Source organism: Prunus persica, chromosome G4, assembly GCF_000346465.2.
Source record: "Prunus persica cultivar Lovell chromosome G4, Prunus_persica_NCBIv2, whole genome shotgun sequence".
In the NCBI taxonomy this organism is placed as follows: domain Eukaryota; kingdom Viridiplantae; phylum Streptophyta; class Magnoliopsida; order Rosales; family Rosaceae; genus Prunus; species Prunus persica.
The window spans coordinates 10,815,170-10,834,440 of record NC_034012.1 but is presented as its reverse complement, the minus strand read 5'-3'; the positions used below and the strand labels follow the sequence as shown (position 1 = coordinate 10,834,440).

At 38.1% G+C, this 19,271-nt stretch overlaps 5 protein-coding genes across 5 annotated transcripts; 3 read left to right on the top strand and 2 right to left on the bottom strand.

Moving 5' to 3' along the window:
* On the top strand, window positions 1,666–2,623 carry LOC18780556. Its single transcript, XM_007214421.2, has 2 exons — window positions 1,666–2,128; window positions 2,222–2,623. Exons 1-2 carry the CDS (start codon window positions 1,787–1,789, stop codon window positions 2,408–2,410), a joined length of 531 nt encoding a protein of 176 aa, XP_007214483.1. The 5' UTR covers window positions 1,666–1,786; the 3' UTR covers window positions 2,411–2,623.
* LOC18778336 (3-deoxy-manno-octulosonate cytidylyltransferase, mitochondrial) lies at window positions 3,206–6,581 on the bottom strand. Its single transcript, XM_007213758.2, has 8 exons — window positions 6,228–6,581; window positions 5,928–5,973; window positions 5,084–5,170; window positions 4,867–4,991; window positions 4,466–4,605; window positions 4,298–4,349; window positions 4,074–4,184; window positions 3,206–3,604 (listed from the first exon to the last, which is right to left on the bottom strand). The coding sequence occupies exons 1-8, from the start codon at window positions 6,474–6,476 to the stop codon at window positions 3,512–3,514; spliced, it is 903 nt and encodes a 300-aa protein (XP_007213820.1). The 5' UTR covers window positions 6,477–6,581; the 3' UTR covers window positions 3,206–3,511.
* Window positions 3,212–11,585, bottom strand: LOC18779791 (non-canonical poly(A) RNA polymerase PAPD5). Its single transcript, XM_007211475.2, has 20 exons — window positions 11,154–11,585; window positions 10,725–10,837; window positions 10,563–10,619; window positions 10,334–10,429; window positions 10,185–10,255; window positions 10,013–10,055; window positions 9,412–9,492; window positions 9,254–9,313; window positions 8,865–8,915; window positions 8,477–8,574; window positions 8,275–8,368; window positions 6,681–7,859; window positions 6,228–6,585; window positions 5,928–5,973; window positions 5,084–5,170; window positions 4,867–4,991; window positions 4,466–4,605; window positions 4,298–4,349; window positions 4,074–4,184; window positions 3,212–3,604 (listed from the first exon to the last, which is right to left on the bottom strand). Exons 1-12 carry the CDS (start codon window positions 11,521–11,523, stop codon window positions 7,371–7,373), a joined length of 1,623 nt encoding a protein of 540 aa, XP_007211537.1. The 5' UTR covers window positions 11,524–11,585; the 3' UTR covers window positions 3,212–3,604; window positions 4,074–4,184; window positions 4,298–4,349; window positions 4,466–4,605; window positions 4,867–4,991; window positions 5,084–5,170; window positions 5,928–5,973; window positions 6,228–6,585; window positions 6,681–7,370.
* LOC18779268 (putative RING-H2 finger protein ATL19) lies at window positions 14,939–15,631 on the top strand. Its single transcript, XM_007212517.2, has one exon. The coding sequence runs from the start codon at window positions 14,939–14,941 to the stop codon at window positions 15,629–15,631; it is 693 nt and encodes a 230-aa protein (XP_007212579.2).
* Window positions 17,465–18,476, top strand: LOC18778967 (E3 ubiquitin ligase BIG BROTHER). The gene has a single exon (XM_007212456.2). It carries the CDS (start codon window positions 17,797–17,799, stop codon window positions 18,460–18,462), a length of 666 nt encoding a protein of 221 aa, XP_007212518.2. The 5' UTR covers window positions 17,465–17,796; the 3' UTR covers window positions 18,463–18,476.

The window sequence follows — 19,271 nt, the reverse complement described above, 5'->3', positions numbered from 1 at the left end:
ACTCTTTGAATTTTTTATTATTTATTTTAAAGAAGCAATCCCAACTCTACCATGTGTAGATGGACCAGGCGCTCTGAAAACCGTGTCAGCCAAATGTTGTGGAATAAAATGCAGGAGGCTTTTCCTTTTTCAATTTTTATTTCTTTTCTTTTCAGTATATGAGGCTCAGCAGAGGAATTTGGAAGTTCATATGCTTGTCTTTTTTTTTTTTTTGGTGGACAAGTAAATTAGAGGTTTATTTGTTTTTTCCCGCACTAGATTTTATGTTAAGAAATATAAAAGAAAGAAAAAATGTTGGTATTAGTTGTTGCTGTTCTGAATAGTGAACAGCAGTGAACTTGAGGGAAAAAAATGTATAGAAAGCTTTCCTCTTACTGCTTCTTTCTTCTCCCTTTGACTCCGATCAGTTGGATTTTTGAGGTCCCATATTTAAACAGCATAATACCAACCCAGCTCACTGAGTTTGAGGAAATGGTTTCAAGGACTTCAACAACTATAGGCCCACTAATTAGAGAAGCTGGAAGATTATTATAATCTTGTAGCTTTCTTAAGTTTCTTTCTTTCTCCTCTTTCTCTTCCTCTAAATTGGACTTGAGCCCCGTTGAGGAGAAAGACTTCAATAAAATAAGAATATCACTATTTTGCTAATTCTGTCTAATAACGTTGTGACATAAGTGATAACAAAACAGTATTATCTCCGTTGCAAATTAAGTTTTTCTCACCTCATTTTCAGTTTCACGTAACTTGTTGAGTTGTTCTTTCTTTGTTTAGCTTTCTATATCCCTCTTATAGACAGTTTTTCACATCTTATAAAAGGATTTAAATGGTGTTATGGGTACATTTTAGAACAAATGATTACTTGCTTAAACATATGTGTTGTCATCTTTTTCAAGAGGAAACCCAACCAAACTCATTGAGGTTACAACTCATTAAACTAAGCACAGAAGCAATGATGTTGTGGTTTAGTGGTATTTCCATTTTGGTGAATGTATATATATATATATATATATATATATATATGCATGATGAAGATATGAAATTTTGGTGGAATGGTGGAGGAATGGACAATGAGTAATGGTGTCAGCTAGGGAAGGGAGAAAAGGACAATGCGTCTCTTATTTTACTATTTTGTCCTTTTAACTAATATAGCTATTTTTGTAACTTACATCTTACACCTTGTATTAAGACAACTTTTTACTTTAATTTCCATGAAAAAGAACAAGATTAGGGAATAGATTAGAAGTGGACAATCAGGTCAAATAGAAACGCAACCCCTTCTTTACCATTTCCTCTCGTGTCAATGATTTGTATACGGACTCTCAAACACATGACCGTATCAAGTGTCAAATTAACCACACGCCAATAACTCCACTTATTTTATAAATAAAACAGACTAAATTAGAGCTTATGCAAAATTTATCTAAACCAAATAACTATATATATTATCTTACTATTTTTCTTAGTTTTTTTTAAAAAAAAAGCGGTATTGAAAAATGAATATTGGAACACAAGAACTCAATGCACGAGTAACTGTTTTTAACCACTTTTTAATAAAAGTTTATTTTTATTCCCCTCTCTCTGAGGATGGTCAACTGAAATTTTTGAAATGTGGTACTCATGGTACTAAAATTCTCATCCTTCCTAATAGAGTCAGTCAAAATTCAAACCCTCACCAACCAACCCCCTTTTTTTTCTAGGCCCCTCTCCCTCTGTCTACTTTCTAAAACTCAAAGTCTCAAAGATTTCCATTTGGGTTTCTAGACATTACTTTATTTTGTTACGAGGCATGGAAAAAGCTCTGAAACTCAAAGAGAAGAAGCAAGGCCAAGCCATGCAAACATTGCAACTACAGGACTCTCATCACTCTCAGGATAAGCCTCCCAATCAAGGCCTAACAACAATCACCCCCCATGTTGAGAGGCTCAAGTCTCCACCAGAAGACCAGGTCAAGCTAGCTGCCACTGCCATCACCCTCAATGTACGGTTGAGATCATCCGATATGCCAGCCCACATGCAGAACCATGCTCTCCGCCACACGAGAACGCTCCTTGACTCAGCAGCAGCAGCACCACCAGCAGCCCCCAAAGCTCGTCCAAACCCAACTCACCTAGCTCGGGCTCTCAAAAAGGTACACACTTTCAATCTCTCTGCGTTCTCTCTGTCGATGGGTTGCTGTTAATTCATTTGGGTTAATTAACTTTAATTCAAACGTGGATTGTAGGAGTTTGACTCGGTGTATGGACCGGCGTGGCACTGTGTTGTGGGAACGAGTTTTGGATCGTTCGTGACTCACTCACCTGGTGGGTTTGTGTATTTCTCTGTTGACGACTCGCTGTCGGTGCTTCTCTTCAAAACAGAGGTGCAGTTGGTCAAGGAAAAACCACAACCAGCGCAAACAGCCAAGCCTTAATTAAAGTTGAAGCTTTCTTTGACCATTTGTCATCACAGAAATGAGCATAGAAACCCTGCGCCTACCATACATGTCATCAGTTAGTTGTTGTTGGACTCTCAAAATTTAAGATTAGATTTTCTTTTCTTTCAAAACAAACAGCATCATCATCAGATGATCTTTGAGCTGTATATACAGGTAGATTAATAGTAAAGAAATGTGGTTTAATTTTTAGGGTTTTTGGGTTTCTTGAGATTTACTTTGGTTCATTTTTGGGTTATTTCTTAGGAGTTTGTTGTTAATTATTGCAAGCTTTGCTGTAAAAAAGAAAAAGATAAAAAGAAGTTGTTTCTGCCCAAAAAAAGAAAAAATCAAAAAAAGTTGTGAAATGACTTGTGGTAGGGTGGGTATATTGTAAGGGGCAGAGAGTGAGATTTGGTTCCAATGAGAAGCCAAATCAGAGGGTCTTTAACTTTTGGCAAAGACTAAATAGAGCCAATTTTATGATCAGTCTGCATGTTCCATAAGTACACGCAAACATGAAAGCTCAGAAATCCCAGTGGTCCTCTGAGAGCCAGAGGGTTGTCTCGTATGTTGATCTTCCCAAAATTGATATCTCCTTCTGGCTTTTATATATTAATATTAAACATATTCAAATTTTTTTTGTTATCATTTTGGTCAAATTAGTCGGGTGTTTTGACTAGTCCTCAACTGTCCTCTACCCTTATCCCCAACTATCATTTTGGAAGTATGTGTTTTGGGTCGCTCAGAGAGAGAGAGCGAGAGAGAGAGAGAGAGAGTCTGCACAGTTCAGCATAAATGTGAACAAAATTAATCCTTCTATTATGACACATAGACATAGAATACATACTGATGCACATGATAATCAGGGGCAGAAAACAAAATTAGAATACAACTCATAAATAACATACAACTCTAAACTTTCGGCTATGGAGAGCAAACAATGGGGGGGAAAAAACCCTACAAGGAATGACTCAGAAACAAATCACTTTTAATATACAGGGGAATTTGTAAGAGCTTAGTAACTCTAATCATTAAGTGTGGGTCTATGGAAGATTTACTTGCTTTTTAATGGTCTGATATACCACAAACTAGGAATTTCTAAGACAAGTTCCTCTGGAGCATTAGAGATTCTATCTTCTCAACATCTTCTGGGGCGTCAACACCATGAGCCTCATGGTCAACCTTGATCACCTGCAAACACAGAACAACGTGAACTTTTGGACATCCGTATTTCAGGGAAAAAAGAAAAAATGCATTCTTCATCCTGTTACATTTACTTTTTGACACGTCACATTTGAGGAGAACCACTATCCCAGGTTAAAATGTGTGGAATTTCAATTCTTTTCCTTTTGGGCTGAGGGTAATCGTGTTTGAGAGTTCCTTGAAACAAAATTTTACAGCATTTTGACGAACTAGATTATATATCATCACAACCAACAGGTAAGATATTTATTGCACCAAATTTCTTATACTAATTATGATGACCGCACCAATGTCAAGTATGACTTCAATACAATTAGTGGGCATACAACTATAAGAAGAAAAGATGGGTACAGATAAATAGAAAAGAACAAGAAAGCATTGCAATGTCAAAATAACTTTGCACGAACCGGCAAAATAATTATAAGAGCAGATCAGTCAATTAAGAGTCTTAACATACCTTCATCTTATACCCATTTTCAAGGACTTTAAGCTGCTCCAGATCCTCTTCTAGTTGCAAAGGAGTAGGTTCAAGCTGAGGATATATTTTTAGGAACCCTGTATCATAGCTCTGAAAAGGCATGGAACAGAGAACCATAAACTCACAAGTTAGGTGGCCTAAAATAATTTACAATCACACGCCTCGCAGCCACACAATTTTTTAACAAAATGTCTATTTAATACCTGAATTCCTAGATGAAGCATATAGGGAAACTGTGGATTGGCCTTGCCTGACCTGTATCACATGTGACAATTTTTCAGATCTTGCAAAGCAGTTGATAACACGTTCACATTCACTGCATATTAAGTATTTCACAAAAAAGAAAATCCATTATGCAAACATAAGCTCACTTGTTAAATGGAATCAACCCCCTTGAAAAATAGATGGCATAACCAGAATTGTCAACCACACATTTCACTCGATTCGGATCAAATGCGTCTTCAAGTTTTAATGATGTGACCGCAGTGCTAAACACTGCATCTGGGGCTTCCTGGTAAGATATAACAAATTTGTGACATGATTGCATGGAAACAACACGAGATATGCCATTAGAAATGGAAAATATAAATAACTATTTCAACATGATTTTGTTGCTAAACAAATATGCAACTGGGATTGCTTCACCTTCAAAAAACAAGACTCATTGTTGAAAATCGAAATAAACTGAATGCCACATGTGTTTATTATTCCTGTCGTAGCACTCACATTTCAAGGGGGACAATCATGACAAAAGATTGAGAAACAAATTTACCTGCAAAGCTTTAACAATTCCATCTATTATCTCAGGTTCAATAAGAGGCTCATCCCCCTGAATATTGACAACTATATCATACTTCTTCTCAAGCTTTTGAATAGCTTCAGAACAACGCTCAGTACCTTTAAGTTCAGAAAAAAGTAAATAAAAATGCAATTATATATTTAATCTGCAAAAGAAAAAAAAAATGAAAAAAGAAAACCATGGTGCCTACCATTCCTGCAGGATTCTGAGGTCATTATGACATCAGCTCCAAAACTGCGACAACATTCTCGAATCTTCTCATCGTCTGTCGCAACAACTGCACAAAAAGGAAGGTAGACATTAAGCAACACTTCAACCAACACTTCAAAAATACTCGGCCGGTCGAATTCACTTTCCCCATTGCATAGCTATTTAAGCATTAAGCAAAACTTAATTTCATCAACAGGATGCAAGGTGGTAAGCCTAAAAAGGAATATCACTGGGGTATTAAGGTCTTAAAGATTGGATGCCTATATCACATCACATCTCGTATACTTTCAATCAACCTGTCTCTTGGGGTTGCTAAGGTCAAAGAAGATTTCCTCAAAGGTGACTGTTTGTTGGAGGTTAAAATGCCTCATTATTGAAGCCAGAGCAAGCTCTTGAAGCTGAGAAAATTGGCCAGATCTTTTATGAAATGAAGATAAGGGGATGGCTCAAACACTTAGCTTATTGGGCAACTGGCATCCACAGGGTCATAAGTATGGCCATAGAATGGTTTGTGACTCTGGTCTTCCTCTTTCAACCAAAGTCAAGGATGATATTTGCAATGGAAATTGGAAGTGGGAAAATGCCAGACAGAATCAGCTGGCAGAAGTTAAGATAGGTGGCTTAAGTACACCTATAAATAAATTCAAATGAAGATACAGATTTTTGGATGTCTAGCAAAACTTGTCAGATCTAATCAGCTGCCTCATTATTAAGGGGACATTCAACGATTTATTTAAGAAGGTTTCCTTCCCTGACAGAAAATTAACAAAATCCTAGTATAAACATGAAGCAAAATTACATGGAGTTCAAGTGAGTAGACATACCAACATGATCCAGTGTAGTTGCCAGTTTTGCCCTTTCCCATGTTCTCTGCAAAGACCAACTAAAATTTGTAAGTGAAATGTTTCCCAATTACATTACCATAGGCTCTAATCTCAGACCAAGCTTCATACTTTAGAAGGAACAGCAAAAAAGGGGTGTAAAAGAAAATCCCAATAAAAGAACAGATCCTATGCTGCTTAGGAAAATTGATAACAAACTTCAAGCTTAGAAACTACCCATTTCACATACGGTATCAAAACGTAAGTACACAATGGAAGAATTAGTGAAGCAAAAAGAAGGACCTGGATCATGGGCTTTCCGAGGATCTGAACGAGAGGCTTGCCCTGGAAACGTGAAGAATCGAAACGGGCGGGGATGATGCCGACGACCCGGCTCCGAAACTTCTTTGGCGGACCCAAGTAAACCCTGGCGCCAATTGCCACCGCAATTGCAACTCCGGCGACGATTCCGTGGACAATCCATGCCTTGGTGCTGCTCCAAGACCCAGACGACGACGAGGAGGAGGAGGAGCAAACCGACATGGGGTTCATGTTGATCTCACTGAACAAAGCGAACAGAGAGAGAGAGACACCGTCGTTATCTTTGGTGCGTTTTTTCGTTGGTAGACTTTTGGGTGCTCTGTTGTAATTCTTCAATGACCTGGGGGACAGCGGATTGATTTTTATTTATTTATTATTGATTTTTCGAAAATGAAACAATTTTAAGAGATAAAGATAAAAGTTTCATAGTCCAACTTTCGTAGTCCCGGGTCCGGTTTGAGATCGAGATCCCATGTCCAAATGCATTCCCATTTCCATGTGTGAGCAAGTCCTTTTTTTAATACCAAAATTTATTATAATAATTTGTAAGTTGATAAATTCATAAAACAGTTCGTTCCAAGTGGAATTGAAGCCCAAAATGAGATCCTGTTATACATTCAACATGAGAAGACAGACAATATGTGTAATAACTTTATCTTTCTATTGTGTAAAAATGTAAATAAATTAAAACATACGTGAAGTTCATGTTAGGCTTACGATCAAAAAGGAAAGGACACTGAAAGGGTTACATGTTTAACACCCAGATCACTGCCCATGTCAAAACTGGGGAAATAGCCTCATCTTGCAGAACATGTTCCAAAGTCCGGCTTATATGGCATTAAGACTTTACCATAAGCTCAACACAAGCCGTGTATTGCATGTAAAGGCGGTAAACGAGCAGTCAGTATTATCACAGATAACAGAGAGGCTGTAACAGAGGCTCCACTTAGCACTGCACTTCCATTTTCAGTTAATGGCAGCAGCATGTTGGTCCATGAAATACAATGCTAATCAGAACCCACTAACAGCGGAAAAGAAAGTCGGACACTTCCAAGAGCATGGCAAGTTACAGGCATGAGAAGGGTTCTACAGAGTCCACGGAGATCCACCACCATGATGACCAAATCAATTGGCATTATCTTGGGAATGTCTCCGTCTCCTAATCTTCTTCATTTTTCCCTTCCCTTTCCTTGAGCTATTTTCATCACGCCTAGCCTTCTCTTTCTTTGAGCCATTTTCTACATTCCTCCTCCCCACTTCACCATTTTCTTTTCCCTTCTTACCTGACTTCTCTTTAAAAGAAGCCTTCCTCTTCCTTCCTGATGATCGCCCACTACCGCCTCCAGCAGAATCATCTCCCCGCGGCAGGGGATCATCATCATCATCTAACTGCCAATTGCACATAAACTCCTGCCCATCATGCTCTAGCTGAAGTGGTTTCCCTGCTCCAGGAAGCAAGCTATCAAAAGCTACTAGCCCGGGCCCTCCTTTGCGTTCCACCAACGTAGGATCAGGTCTAATTATGGTACCAAGAATGCTCCTGTTTGGGCCTAGGCACAAGATGACCTTAGGATTTGTCAATGTAGTGTAAGCCATTGAAAAGGCTGATCTAATCTGCAAGAAATCCAGAAAAGGATGTGACGTGGAGGAAGATCAGCCAATTATAAGAATTGGGTTGGCAAGTGTTGCTTGTCAGCTAATTGTAAGAATTGGCAGACACAGCAACATATGCGAATAAATTTTTTAACTGTGCATGCACATGCATACAAACATGCATGATCTGTTTGACAGGTACTACTGAAGAACATTGCCTAAGCCAGCTGGTCATCAACCAAGCCAGACAGAAACAGCCATTTCATGGAAGATGAAGTGTCAGCTTGTAATTTCAGTATATCAATTTGTGGTAATATGAATGAAGCTCACACAAGCATATACACGCACAACCATTAAACTAAATTCAATGCAAATCCAGTTACTTGGCATCAAAAGCGAAGGAGGAGAAAAATTATAAGCATGTTATTCAACAAACCTGAAAATAGTTAAATGAGTTTTTCCCAACGTCATTCTCTGGTGCCTGGGGATCCTCGATGGCAATAAGAAACGGTCGTCCTTTGGTTATGAACCTGAGAGAGAGGATAAATCCAATGCAAAAGTCCAAAAACCCGGGTGAAAAAAAAAGAGAAGAATCAAGATAAAGAAACTCATCACTTTATTACGAAGGTTATTTATACCCTTTGACACTCTTTTTAAAAAAGGTCCCTGCCCCTTTGCACGATACACCAACATCTGAAGTATTCAATTTGCGTCCATAAAAATCAAAGAAGTTTACCTATTTGACAAACACAACAGATAAACGAGAACGTAAGCCACAAGCCCATTGAATTTTCTCCATATTCTTTGGAAAAATCCTAGCCTCTCATAAGAAGTTAAAAACTAGAACACTAGAGTGAATTCCATAGTCCACATAATTCAGGGTTACAGTCTCCATTCCTACATTTACAACCAAGCCTGGTTGCTGGGATAAAGTTTAAGCTAACTGACTTGGGATACGATGAAAGAACTTCAAGCAATAACAAAGAGCTTCCAAGTTCTCATCTACTTGATCTAAAAAAAACTTACCAAAAGAACTCCCAAGTTTTGTTCTGAAGAAGCTTGACATTCTCTGTGGCTCTGTTGCATAAAATTCAATATATAGATCAGGGATAAAGTATCCAATAATGAGGATGTTGGTCTATTTATCTGAATTTTATTATTACATAAATTGATTATTGTTTATCTATCATCCAAATGAAAGAATAAATCGTGTGTGGTAAATTATCTATTTCATTCAAATTTTAGGAACTTGTCCTTGGATCTCATTTGCACTCATAGGTTTATCATGTTCCACTGCAATATTCAATGAAAAATCAAGTTTTACACAACCAAACAGGAGCCATACAGTATAGGTATGTACATAGGCAAGCAAGAATTGCACCAAATCTTCAAATGCATATTTAAGATTCACTCACATGCAACATTGCCATGAGCATCGTAAGGAGGGCGTAAGAACCTAATCCACCAGAGTAAACCTGCATATGTTATCAGAATATGGATTAGGCTGACTGGAAAAATAAATTCCATAAAGAAAAAGAAAGACAAGTGAATCTATTAAATTAGAAAGTCATACCTCATTTAATTCTCTCTGTTGTAAAAATACTTTTAAGATTAAACATAATGGTCGCAAAGGAGGCCACTTAGATACCGCGTCCTGAAAAGGGATCAATGGATAGCATCAAAGGAGACTGAAAATAGTTATTCCCTCACTTTACATGCAATCTATAACATTCTAACTGAATCCTCGCTTACAATAATTGGGAATTTCTACAATAATTGGGAATTATTTTTACTAGGTGGAAGCACTACCTTTGCTCACTTACCACTACCGTTACAAACATGGGATATTAGTTCAACATTCTCTAAGATTTGTAATGTTTAACTTAGAAAATTAAAATATACTTTTTGATTCCACAGCTTACCAAGTTACCAACTACTACTGCCTTTCACCCCCTTTGTTACTTCTTTCAATATCAACATTCATATAACTATTGTTTAAGATATCGTAATTACATCTGAAGCCATATTAAACCATGACCGATGCAAGGAAGAGCACAAAGTTGCAAACAACAATGTTAACATTGTTCAGAGGCACATGGTCAGGCTCTGACCTATATTAGAAAAGTTATAATATCTCTACAGAAACTTAGTAGATGATAGATTATGGGACAAACCTGGATAAAGTCAGCAGCTTTTGGTCCGCTTTCTATATCAAAACTGTGAAGCAAGAAATAAAATTATCAATTGTACTTTTTAATTATATAGAACATATCCCAGGAAATGCTTATCAATATATTCTAGCTTTATTCATTCGAAACTCTGTTGCAAAAGATACAAAAAGTAAACCTTATGTCAAAGGCAATGCCACTTGTTTTTTCTACAAACTTAATAATAGGAATACGTGCCTTTCCAATCACCTGAGAAATCCATAGAGAAAAAAAATAAGAAGCTAAAATTTTTCCACAATAGTATTTCAAGTAAAGGATGAGGCACACCTGTATCTTTTTTGCCAATCCCATCTGTGACAACGCCCTAGAAAGGGCCTGCAATCCTTGCTGCGGTGTTGGTATGCCTGACCTCATAATGACAACCTACGAGTAATAGCAATCAACCAAATGCCTAACTTATATGGACACTTAAGCATGCTCATAGACCAGAGTAACAAATTTCAAATTCAAACTTCAGATCCTAACTTTATATTAACATTACGATCAACATACTTACATCAATATCACTAGCGGGAAGATATAAACCCGTCTTGAAGGACCCAAAAACTTCAACCTAGAAAGCAACAATCATAAAACAACAGGATCTTATTATGAGATTTTTTTTCGTGATTAAAATCACAGACATCATTCACGCACACGAACAACCAAAAAAAGGTACCTTGCACCGAGGCCATATATATTTGATAACCTGAGAGACACGTTCTACTGCTGAAGTGCGTGCCTCTTGTTCTTCTGGAGTTGGAGAGAGAAACTCACAAAAGTCCACAATTTCTGTGATCATTATGAATACACAAGTAACTCAGTTACCACATTACAAATTAACAATTTTCTCCCTCACAAAGATCCTTAATTTCTACACAAGTAAAAGAAATACCGAAAAACCAGGTCAAATTCACATTACAGGTTACAATGTATGAAATTTCTTCCCAGTATAACTAAAAATCAAATAAAACATTTAGACATTGCCATTAAACATTGGAAAAGTCCAAAAAAGATTTCATAGTGTACATATAAACCAAACACAGTTCAAACCTTCAATAGAATTACTTGGAAACCCAATATAAGCAGTTGAAACTGCGGCAAATACCTTTATGAAGCTGAAGCATAGGGCTCTTGAATTTACTATGGCCCCTAAACCACCCGCTCTCGAGCTTTGGCTCCACTTCAAGAGCCGGCGTAGTCGGCTCGTATTGGTGAAGCGGCGTCCTCGGCTCGGCTGCAAGTGTACGAGACGGTGAGGCCCAATTTGGCTCGGCTTCGTCGGCACCAACGTCGAGTGAGAAGAAATCTGGTGCGGCGGTGTCCACCGGAGCGCATTGGGGAGTGGAGAGAGTAACCTCGTTGCGGAAAACGGAGTAGGATTCCAGGTCATCGGGCGGCGGAGATTGATTGGGGGTGGGAAGAGAGAGCGCCGGTAGGGTTTCGTAGAGAAAGCCTTGTGTTGCAGGCTCCTCCATGTTTACAGAAGAGAGAGGGAAACGACGGCACAGGAATTGGGATTGTGAGGGTTTATGCTTTCCGAAACTAGATGTCGTTTAATTAGGAGAAGCTTATTTAAATATTTAAATATTTAAATTAATTAAAGAAAATAATTTTTACTTGCATTAGACCAAATGGCAATTGTCCTTTATATATTTGTGTAGAAAGAAAACCAATTGTATCATATTTATATTTATATTTCATGACTTTTTTTTTTGGAAAAAGATGCCTTTATTAAAATAAGAATATATCGCGGATATGATGAAATCATCTGAAATCCAACATGACAGCCAAGAACAAGAGCATAATCTTAAAAAGATTCGCGAGCTGAAACAATCACGAGGAAACAATTATGGGTTATGTTATGGCCTTAAAATTTTGATTTCTAATCACTTTAAGTGGTTTTAAGTGATTTTATGAAGAATGTGAAGGCAAGCGAGCAAAAATAAGACAAGAAGAGAAGTTATAAATTTTATAACCTTGTTCATACACCACCATAATGTCCTCATATTTTTATTACTATAAATAAAAATAAAAAACTGTTATTGTCAATCAATATGTGTGAAGGATCAAATAAACCTTTATTATTTGAAAGAATATTAATAATAGATTTAAGAAAAAACCAATGGCAATTTGGCTTAATTAAAATTTGTTATAACCTTTGCTTCACCCCCTTGAGAGGAGGATGCATTGTAACTTTACTTCTTCAACAAAAAAACTTCTTCCACATTACACAACTGCACACATCTCTCTAACATCAACTTCCAACAATGTAAGTAGTTATTAAGAAAGATGATAAGCGCCGTTTGTTGCATGCAAAGGATGTTCCGTAAAGTGACTTTAAGTAGTTACCTAACTTCAATTCCTCTAAAAATACCAAGTTTTTGTTACCAAATTATCTGCCAGCTCCTTACAAGTTAATTTCTAAAATTAGGATCCAAAACAAATGAAGGTGCAACCTTTTTTGCAACGCCATATATATTCCTGCCATAATTTTAAAAAATGCAATGTGTTTAGCCACAGTCTAGCTTCAGTCGCAGAAACCATTTATCTCTACATTCAAAGCCAGAGTTTCGAACTTGATCGTTTCGTTCGATCCAGAAATCAGAAACCAATTAAGTCAGACTCAATGGAAAATCATACTTCGTTCTCACAACCTTTCATCCTCATATACAACATGTTTTCTGAAGGCTTTTATTTCTCACCTCGCCCCGCTCTATTTTCAGATCTCCCAGCCAACATCATTGCATGCATCTCAATAGTCACCTTGTTATTTCTGATCTTTAATCACATTCTCAACGTTTTCCTTGAATGGCTCCTTCAAGTCATCCCTGAGCATGATCTCGAGGGAGGTGACGTTGTTTATGGACCACAAATTAACATCATTGGTTCGAGCCCCTTTCGTGTAGCTATAGTGCAAAACATGCAGAGGCTGGGAGTGATAAAGAGGGTCGTGCCGGAGTTTGATGAAGGAAGAGGGCCAAGGCTTAGGGCCTCGAAGAAATTGCCACCACTAGTCAATCATGGAAGCCATGAAATACAATCAAGTTCAAAATGCGCTTCATGTGCAATTTGCTTGGAGGATTTTGCTCAAGGTGATTCATGCCAAGTTTTTTCAATGTGCAACCACATGTTCCATGCCAATTGCATTGACCATTGGTTGATGAACAAGCCAAATTGCCCAGTTTGTCGACATTGTATCATGGATGTATGACAGTTATGAGCCCTTTTTTTTTTTTCTTGAGGTGTGCATTCTGGATCTGTTCAAACAACTGTAAATATCAACATTCTTTTCTATAGGCATATCAATAGTTTGCAAACACTTTAAGCCATGCAATTACCCTCATTTTGGGTTCGAAATAGAATTTGTCAACATTTTCTTGTCAATTACCCATTGTGTCGTATTATGGATTCAAATTGGATTTATATATAAAAGACCTCCAAATTAAATTATAATCCTTTTGATAAGTATAGCCCTTACACATTATAATTTCTTGGACACGGAATATGAGACGTAGGAAAGGCTCATACGTATTAGCTAGAGGTTGGGGCTAGCTCATGGCCTAGGGTTTATTGCTCGGGCTCTTAGGTCAAGTCCTCGGGCTTAGGCCCGGGGTTTGGGATAGGATCTCTGAGGTATAAAACACTAGCTAGGTACTTGAGATTCGAGGTTTTGATTCTCATGAATTTGGAGTGATAATTTTTGACACGACACGATAACACGATTCGAATCTAACACGAAATTAGCTGTTTAGGTTATACATTACTTATGGTATGACTCGTCACCATGTCAAGTTAGTTTCGAACACGAGTAACTTGACTTTAACACAATAAACTTATTTGGAGAAAATGAGTTTTACTTTTTTCATTTTTTAAAAATAATTTTGTTATTATTAGGATCAAGCACTAGTGGATACAAACAAGGCCAGTGAATGCAATTATCCCCTCTTGTCATTGTTACTACATATGAAATTTTCCAACGTTCCTTTGCTGTTCTCCACCCCTACTTGTCATTTTTACTGCACATGAAATTGCCCAACATTCCTTTGATTCCTTGAGCATGCTGCCAAGTAGCAAGATGTTTGACAAAATGCCTTAAACAAACTATGCAAAGCAGAGGTCAAGGCCAACTAGGCAAAGTTGCATGCGGGCTTTATCTTGCTCTCATAAAGAAAAGGAAACTTAGAAACAAGTGATGGTTTTTTTCTTCTTTAGGTTTGGCTTAGAAACAAATCAAGGATACTTAGTTCAAAATTTTGAGTTCACAATATCGATAGGTCAACCCAAATACAACAAAACTTAACACGATTAGTTAAGCGTAAAATTACACGACACGAAAATGACATGGTGACACAAATTGCAGCTCCTAGAAGGTTTCGGGTCTTGAGATCTTGTGGCACGACTCATGAGGGCATGAGGTTTTGTGTATCGGGGTTGAAAGTTTGATGTCCAGAACGTCTGAGGTGTGTATGTGGTCATAGAGAGATCTGAGACCCCTGAGTCCATTCTTTAAATAAAAAATACAGAAGTATTTTTTCCGAAAAATAAATTCTAGGCAGCGTATTTTGGGTTGTAATTATAAAAAAAACCAAAATTTTTCGACCAAAAATAAAAATAAACAAAAAAGTTTATTTCTAAAGTCAAGCTACCAAAACGCCTTTTTTCTTGGATTTGTTGTATCATCACTTGTCTCTTAACATAACTGTATCGAAATAACGAACTTAACGAATTCTAATTAACCTCTGTAACTGTAACAAAGCAAAAAAAAAAAAAAACAACAACAAACCTTCAGAAGAGGGGGGCACAAACAGATTCTGAGGTCTAGATATTAATCAATCACATGTACTTTCTCTAGACCACCTTAAAAAGTTTGTTCAAACCAAAATCTGAAATATGGGTTTAGCGGTTTTGCGGTTTGGCAACAACTTCTTAGACAAATACCAATCAAAGCATCCATCCGAGTCCCCAAAGCCTTTGCTGATCATCGTCGTCATCATGAACATGTCTCAAGCCCTTAAGATTGTCATCCCACCACCTGTTTTTTCCCTTCTGACTTTCATTGGTACCATAATTTTTGTTTATGTCTGCATCATAGCATTCTCAATCATACTTTCCCTGCTCGTCATTGCCCTCTTTTACGTCGTCTGCGAGTTTGTTTGGACACCGTTATACGAGAGAAGAAATCGGGATCCCGAGGCAGGGGACGAAAGGTTGTCGTTTCAGCCAAACCGCGAAGAATGGCACGACCAAGCTACATTTTATCAGGCAGCTGTCCTTCATAATCTTAGGGTTTTGGAAATCTTGGACTCAATTGTTGAGGTGTTGGAGGAAAGAAGGGACCAAAGGCACCAGCGGGATAGGGAACAACTGTTGGAGAACAAATTGCCACCTCCCATAGCTTATGGAAGCCATGAAATTGAAATGAATTGCAAGGATTGTGTTATTTGCATGGAGGACTTTGAGACTGACCAATTGTGCCAAGTTTTTCCCTCGTGCAACCATACTTTTCATTCCAAATGCATGAACACTTGGTTGAAGAAGAGCCTAACTTGCCCCATTTGTCGTAACAGTGTACTAGATTTGTGAGGCATGCATGTGTCTAGGTGAAAAAAATTTGTAAATACAAGAATTTTAGTCATCATTTTTCGTTCGCTTGTCATCTTCAAGACGACGAGAGCCTACCATGGTGCAAAGGCCGTTCTTTCCTAACGGCAATGTCCTAGTGATGGCTTTGCCGCTTTGTCAAAGAAAATTGTGATGGCAGTGGCAGAGCTAATTCTATGTTTTAGGGGGCCAACAATACAGATTTCTTACTTCGGTGGAGGTCGAAGCACTTCGAGTATGCTTTCTTTAGCCGGGGTGGACATCTCGCGGTGCTTGAATGTGATGCGAAAGGTTTTAATTGCCGATTTGCAAGGGACTTGTGTCTTAAGTGAGAACAGTTTTGGAGGGCATTGTTCATGATATATTAGTGCAATTGCGAACCAAATTGATGCTCCCTCTTATTCATTTCATGTGTGCCTCATGCTTGTGATATAGCTGCCTGACCATTTGGTTGCATCTCATAACTCTAGAGGAGATTTAATACGCTTGCTTCTCATTATTCTTGTAAAGTGTGTACACACTTTCTCTATAATTTTGAAGAAAAATATATATATTTTGTAAATGCAACACCTTTATTCATTTTCTAAATCTCACTAGAAAAAGAAGAAAAAAAAAAAAAAAAAAAAAAGGTCTTTTGCTCATGATTTGAGAGTTCCGTTCACAATATGGGACCAAGTTCAGGGAAGGGGTAGTGAGATAGAGGAGGAACGAAAGAGACAAAGTAGTTAAATAGTATAGCCGGGCGGCTATACTATGATTTTTAAAAAAACTTAGTATAGCCGGCTGGCTATACTTGTTTTGACCCATGGATCACTAGGGAGCCCATTAAAAAAACAATTAGTATCACCGAGCTGCTATACTTATCTTGACACATTGCTGCATGGGTCATGTTTTAAATAAATTTCTTAAAAATAGCGCGGCTATATTGATTTGGGCAACTAAGCGCTACGCGGCTATGCTATTTGTTTAGTATAGCCGTCCGGCTATACTAGATTTTTTATAAATAATATAGCCGCGCGGCTCTTATAGGTTTTTAATTTTTATTTATTTATTTATGAATAAATAGTATAGCCTATACTCTTTATATATATATTGGGATCCTTTTTTTCTTTTAAATTTTTTTCCCGATTTTCGTTTATCGATAAGAGTAGTTTAGAGCATTATCCATTATTATTAGGCAATTACCTGAGTCTCTATTGTGTCCTTTTAATTTTTTTACATCAGAAAAAATAAGGAATTTTTTAGTCCCGGTCCCCTCTCACCCCACCCTCGCCCCCTCCCCGGCTCGGGTGATGGAGAGATTTTCCTGAAAGCTCTGTGCTTCAATTTTGTCTCATCCTTGCTTTATGGCAAGGTCTTTTGTTTCCTCTAGTTTTCTTCTAAGTCATTGGCAATTTCCAATACAACCCGTTACACGACTCGAAACCTGCACGATAAAAATTCATGTTAACCTGCTTCTTATTGTTTTTTAAACAAAAGAAACAAGAAGCAATGCTTTACAGCAGTAGTTTTACTAGAGATGGACCTTTTTGGTCATCCAAATTACTAGTATATGATGTATTTCTATCTGTTCCCTACTAAATAAAGCGTCTATTCGTACAATAAATAAAAAAAGAGCTTCATTTTCCCTAAAATAATAAAAGGGAACGCCTTTTCTCTAAATAAATTAAAAAGTGAGAATATTTTCATCCCAAAAGGGTAGTTTTGAGCACTATCATACCTTTGAGCTTGAACTATTATCGGAAGTAACCAATTAGGTTTTCGACAAAATTGAGAAATCAAACAAGCCTCTATAATATAAAAATGTTCGTTATAGTATAACCTCCTCTCACAACATGCACGGTAGGTACCCGCCGTTACTAACGGTTACCCAACTACAAAGCCAATACTATAACTAACAAAATCCCTAGTTGGTTAAAAAAACAGGTAATAACAGAAATGCTCCTCAATTTTTAGAACGAATCCAGACCAAGCAGATTTGTGTTTATATGGTGTGCCCTACTCTACCTTGATGTTAATTAGTTGCATAACAAAAAAATCCCAGAGGGGTTTTAGCAGTTCTGGCACAACAACTTCCATGGATGAGCATAAACCAAACAAGAAACCAAAAATGCTGCACAGGGCTTTCATGAAAGCATTCTTCAACCATGAACACCATGGTTTCTAATACCAGCATTCTTCATCAATCTTATCACAGCCCTCTTAGTGTTTTGTCTTGCATTTTTGCGCTTGGGATTGTAGCTTTGTTGTTCCTACTAGGCCACACAAAATTCACCACTCTCAGCCGTCTATTTTGGATCGGCAACTTAGCTTTCTGCACTGCAGGTTTATTTCTCATTGCCTTCATGCATCACATTGTTGGAACCATATTTTCTTGGTTTCCAAACAGAAGCCAGAACGATCACGAAATTGGAGACGACCGATCTCCCCATCATCATGATCAAGATTCGTTGCAACAAGCACCTGCACAAGATATTGTAGCCCTGTTCCACATGGTGTTGATGGAAGTGCTAGATAGGGTTTGGGAGGATTTGGTGACGGAGGAAGGGCCAGAGCAACGTCCTCAGGCTGCGGCCCTCCAATTTCAAGCCTTGGAGGCGCTCCCGCCGCCTTTGCAGTACTGCAAGGGCGGTCTTGACATAACATCGAGTTGCTGTGGGGATCGGTGTACTATTTGCTTGGATGATTTCATGGATGGCGAGTCTTGCCGTGTTTTCGCATGCAACCACATGTTTCATTCAAATTGCATTGATCCTTGGTTAAAGAACCACCTAACTTGCCCAATTTGTCGAAACTCTGTTGTACATGTCTGAATTTGTAATGTAATTTGCAAATTTCTGTAGCATAAGGGTCTCAAAAATTCACATCAATTGTTGTTCCATAAAACAAGTTTTGAACTATTTTCAAGAGAGAAACTTGTTTCTCCCCTAAACTCTCTCTCTGTTTCTGTGATCTAAACACACCAAAAACATCACAATGCCAAAAAGAGAAAAGAAACCAGAAGGCCAAGAGACTGTTCAATAAATACTAAATTATTGAAATTAGTCTATCACTAACAATGGCGATACCTTATAATCGAAAGCATCCAACCCGAAACCAATTAACAAAAAATAGAAAAACCTATCCATCACACTCATCATCACCATCATCACCATCATCACCATCATCATCACCATCATCATCATCACCATCATCATCGCTCCACCAATCTGTCTTCTCATCATCATTGGTTTCATCCTCATCCTCCCTGCTAGTGTCGCCAGGGGATCCGCCAGTCCCGGCCCTGGCCTGGAGACCAAAGCTAGAGTCTCCGGGCAAAAGGGGTCCATTTCTCACACCACCAAACCCAAATCCTTCAACCTTAGACGGTTCTTCGTATAGGAACCTGGATAGAGCCGAGGGTTCAAAGAGCGGCTTCTGAGTGGAAGACTGCGCAGATTGGAAGGACTGAATGATGGGAGTATTTGCAGCAGCGGTTTTGGGATGGGCTGCAGCCAAAAAGGGGTTGCGGAGGACCCAGAGTGGGTTTTTGGGGGCCTTGAGAAAGGATTTGGTTGCCATTGATGGACTGAGAGTTTCTGATTTGAACTTCGGTGGCTGCAGGGAAAAATCGGTTAAGGGA

Excerpts from the sequence above, each read along its gene's own strand:
- LOC18780556 (XM_007214421.2), top strand. The coding sequence starts at position 1,787 with ATGGAAAAAGCTCTGAAACTCAAAGAGAAGAAGCAAGGCCAAGCCATG. Across the intron at positions 2,129-2,221 it reads TAGCTCGGGCTCTCAAAAAG|GAGTTTGACTCGGTGTATGG; the intron begins GTACACACTTTC and ends CGTGGATTGTAG.
- LOC18779268 (XM_007212517.2), top strand. The coding sequence starts at position 14,939 with ATGGGTTTAGCGGTTTTGCGGTTTGGCAACAACTTCTTAGACAAATAC.
- LOC18779791 (XM_007211475.2), bottom strand. The coding sequence starts at position 11,523 with ATGGAGGAGCCTGCAACACAAGGCTTTCTCTACGAAACCCTACCGGCG. Across the intron at positions 9,493-10,012 it reads AAGCTGCTGACTTTATCCAG|GACGCGGTATCTAAGTGGCC; the intron begins GTTTGTCCCATA and ends ATCCCTTTTCAG. Across the intron at positions 9,314-9,411 it reads AACAGAGAGAATTAAATGAG|GTTTACTCTGGTGGATTAGG; the intron begins GTATGACTTTCT and ends TAACATATGCAG.
- LOC18778336 (XM_007213758.2), bottom strand. The coding sequence starts at position 6,476 with ATGAACCCCATGTCGGTTTGCTCCTCCTCCTCCTCGTCGTCGTCTGGG. Across the intron at positions 5,974-6,227 it reads TCGGAAAGCCCATGATCCAG|AGAACATGGGAAAGGGCAAA; the intron begins GTCCTTCTTTTT and ends TGGTCTTTGCAG. Across the intron at positions 4,350-4,465 it reads GGGTTGATTCCATTTAACAA|GTCAGGCAAGGCCAATCCAC; the intron begins GTGAGCTTATGT and ends CATGTGATACAG.
- LOC18778967 (XM_007212456.2), top strand. The coding sequence starts at position 17,797 with ATGAACACCATGGTTTCTAATACCAGCATTCTTCATCAATCTTATCAC.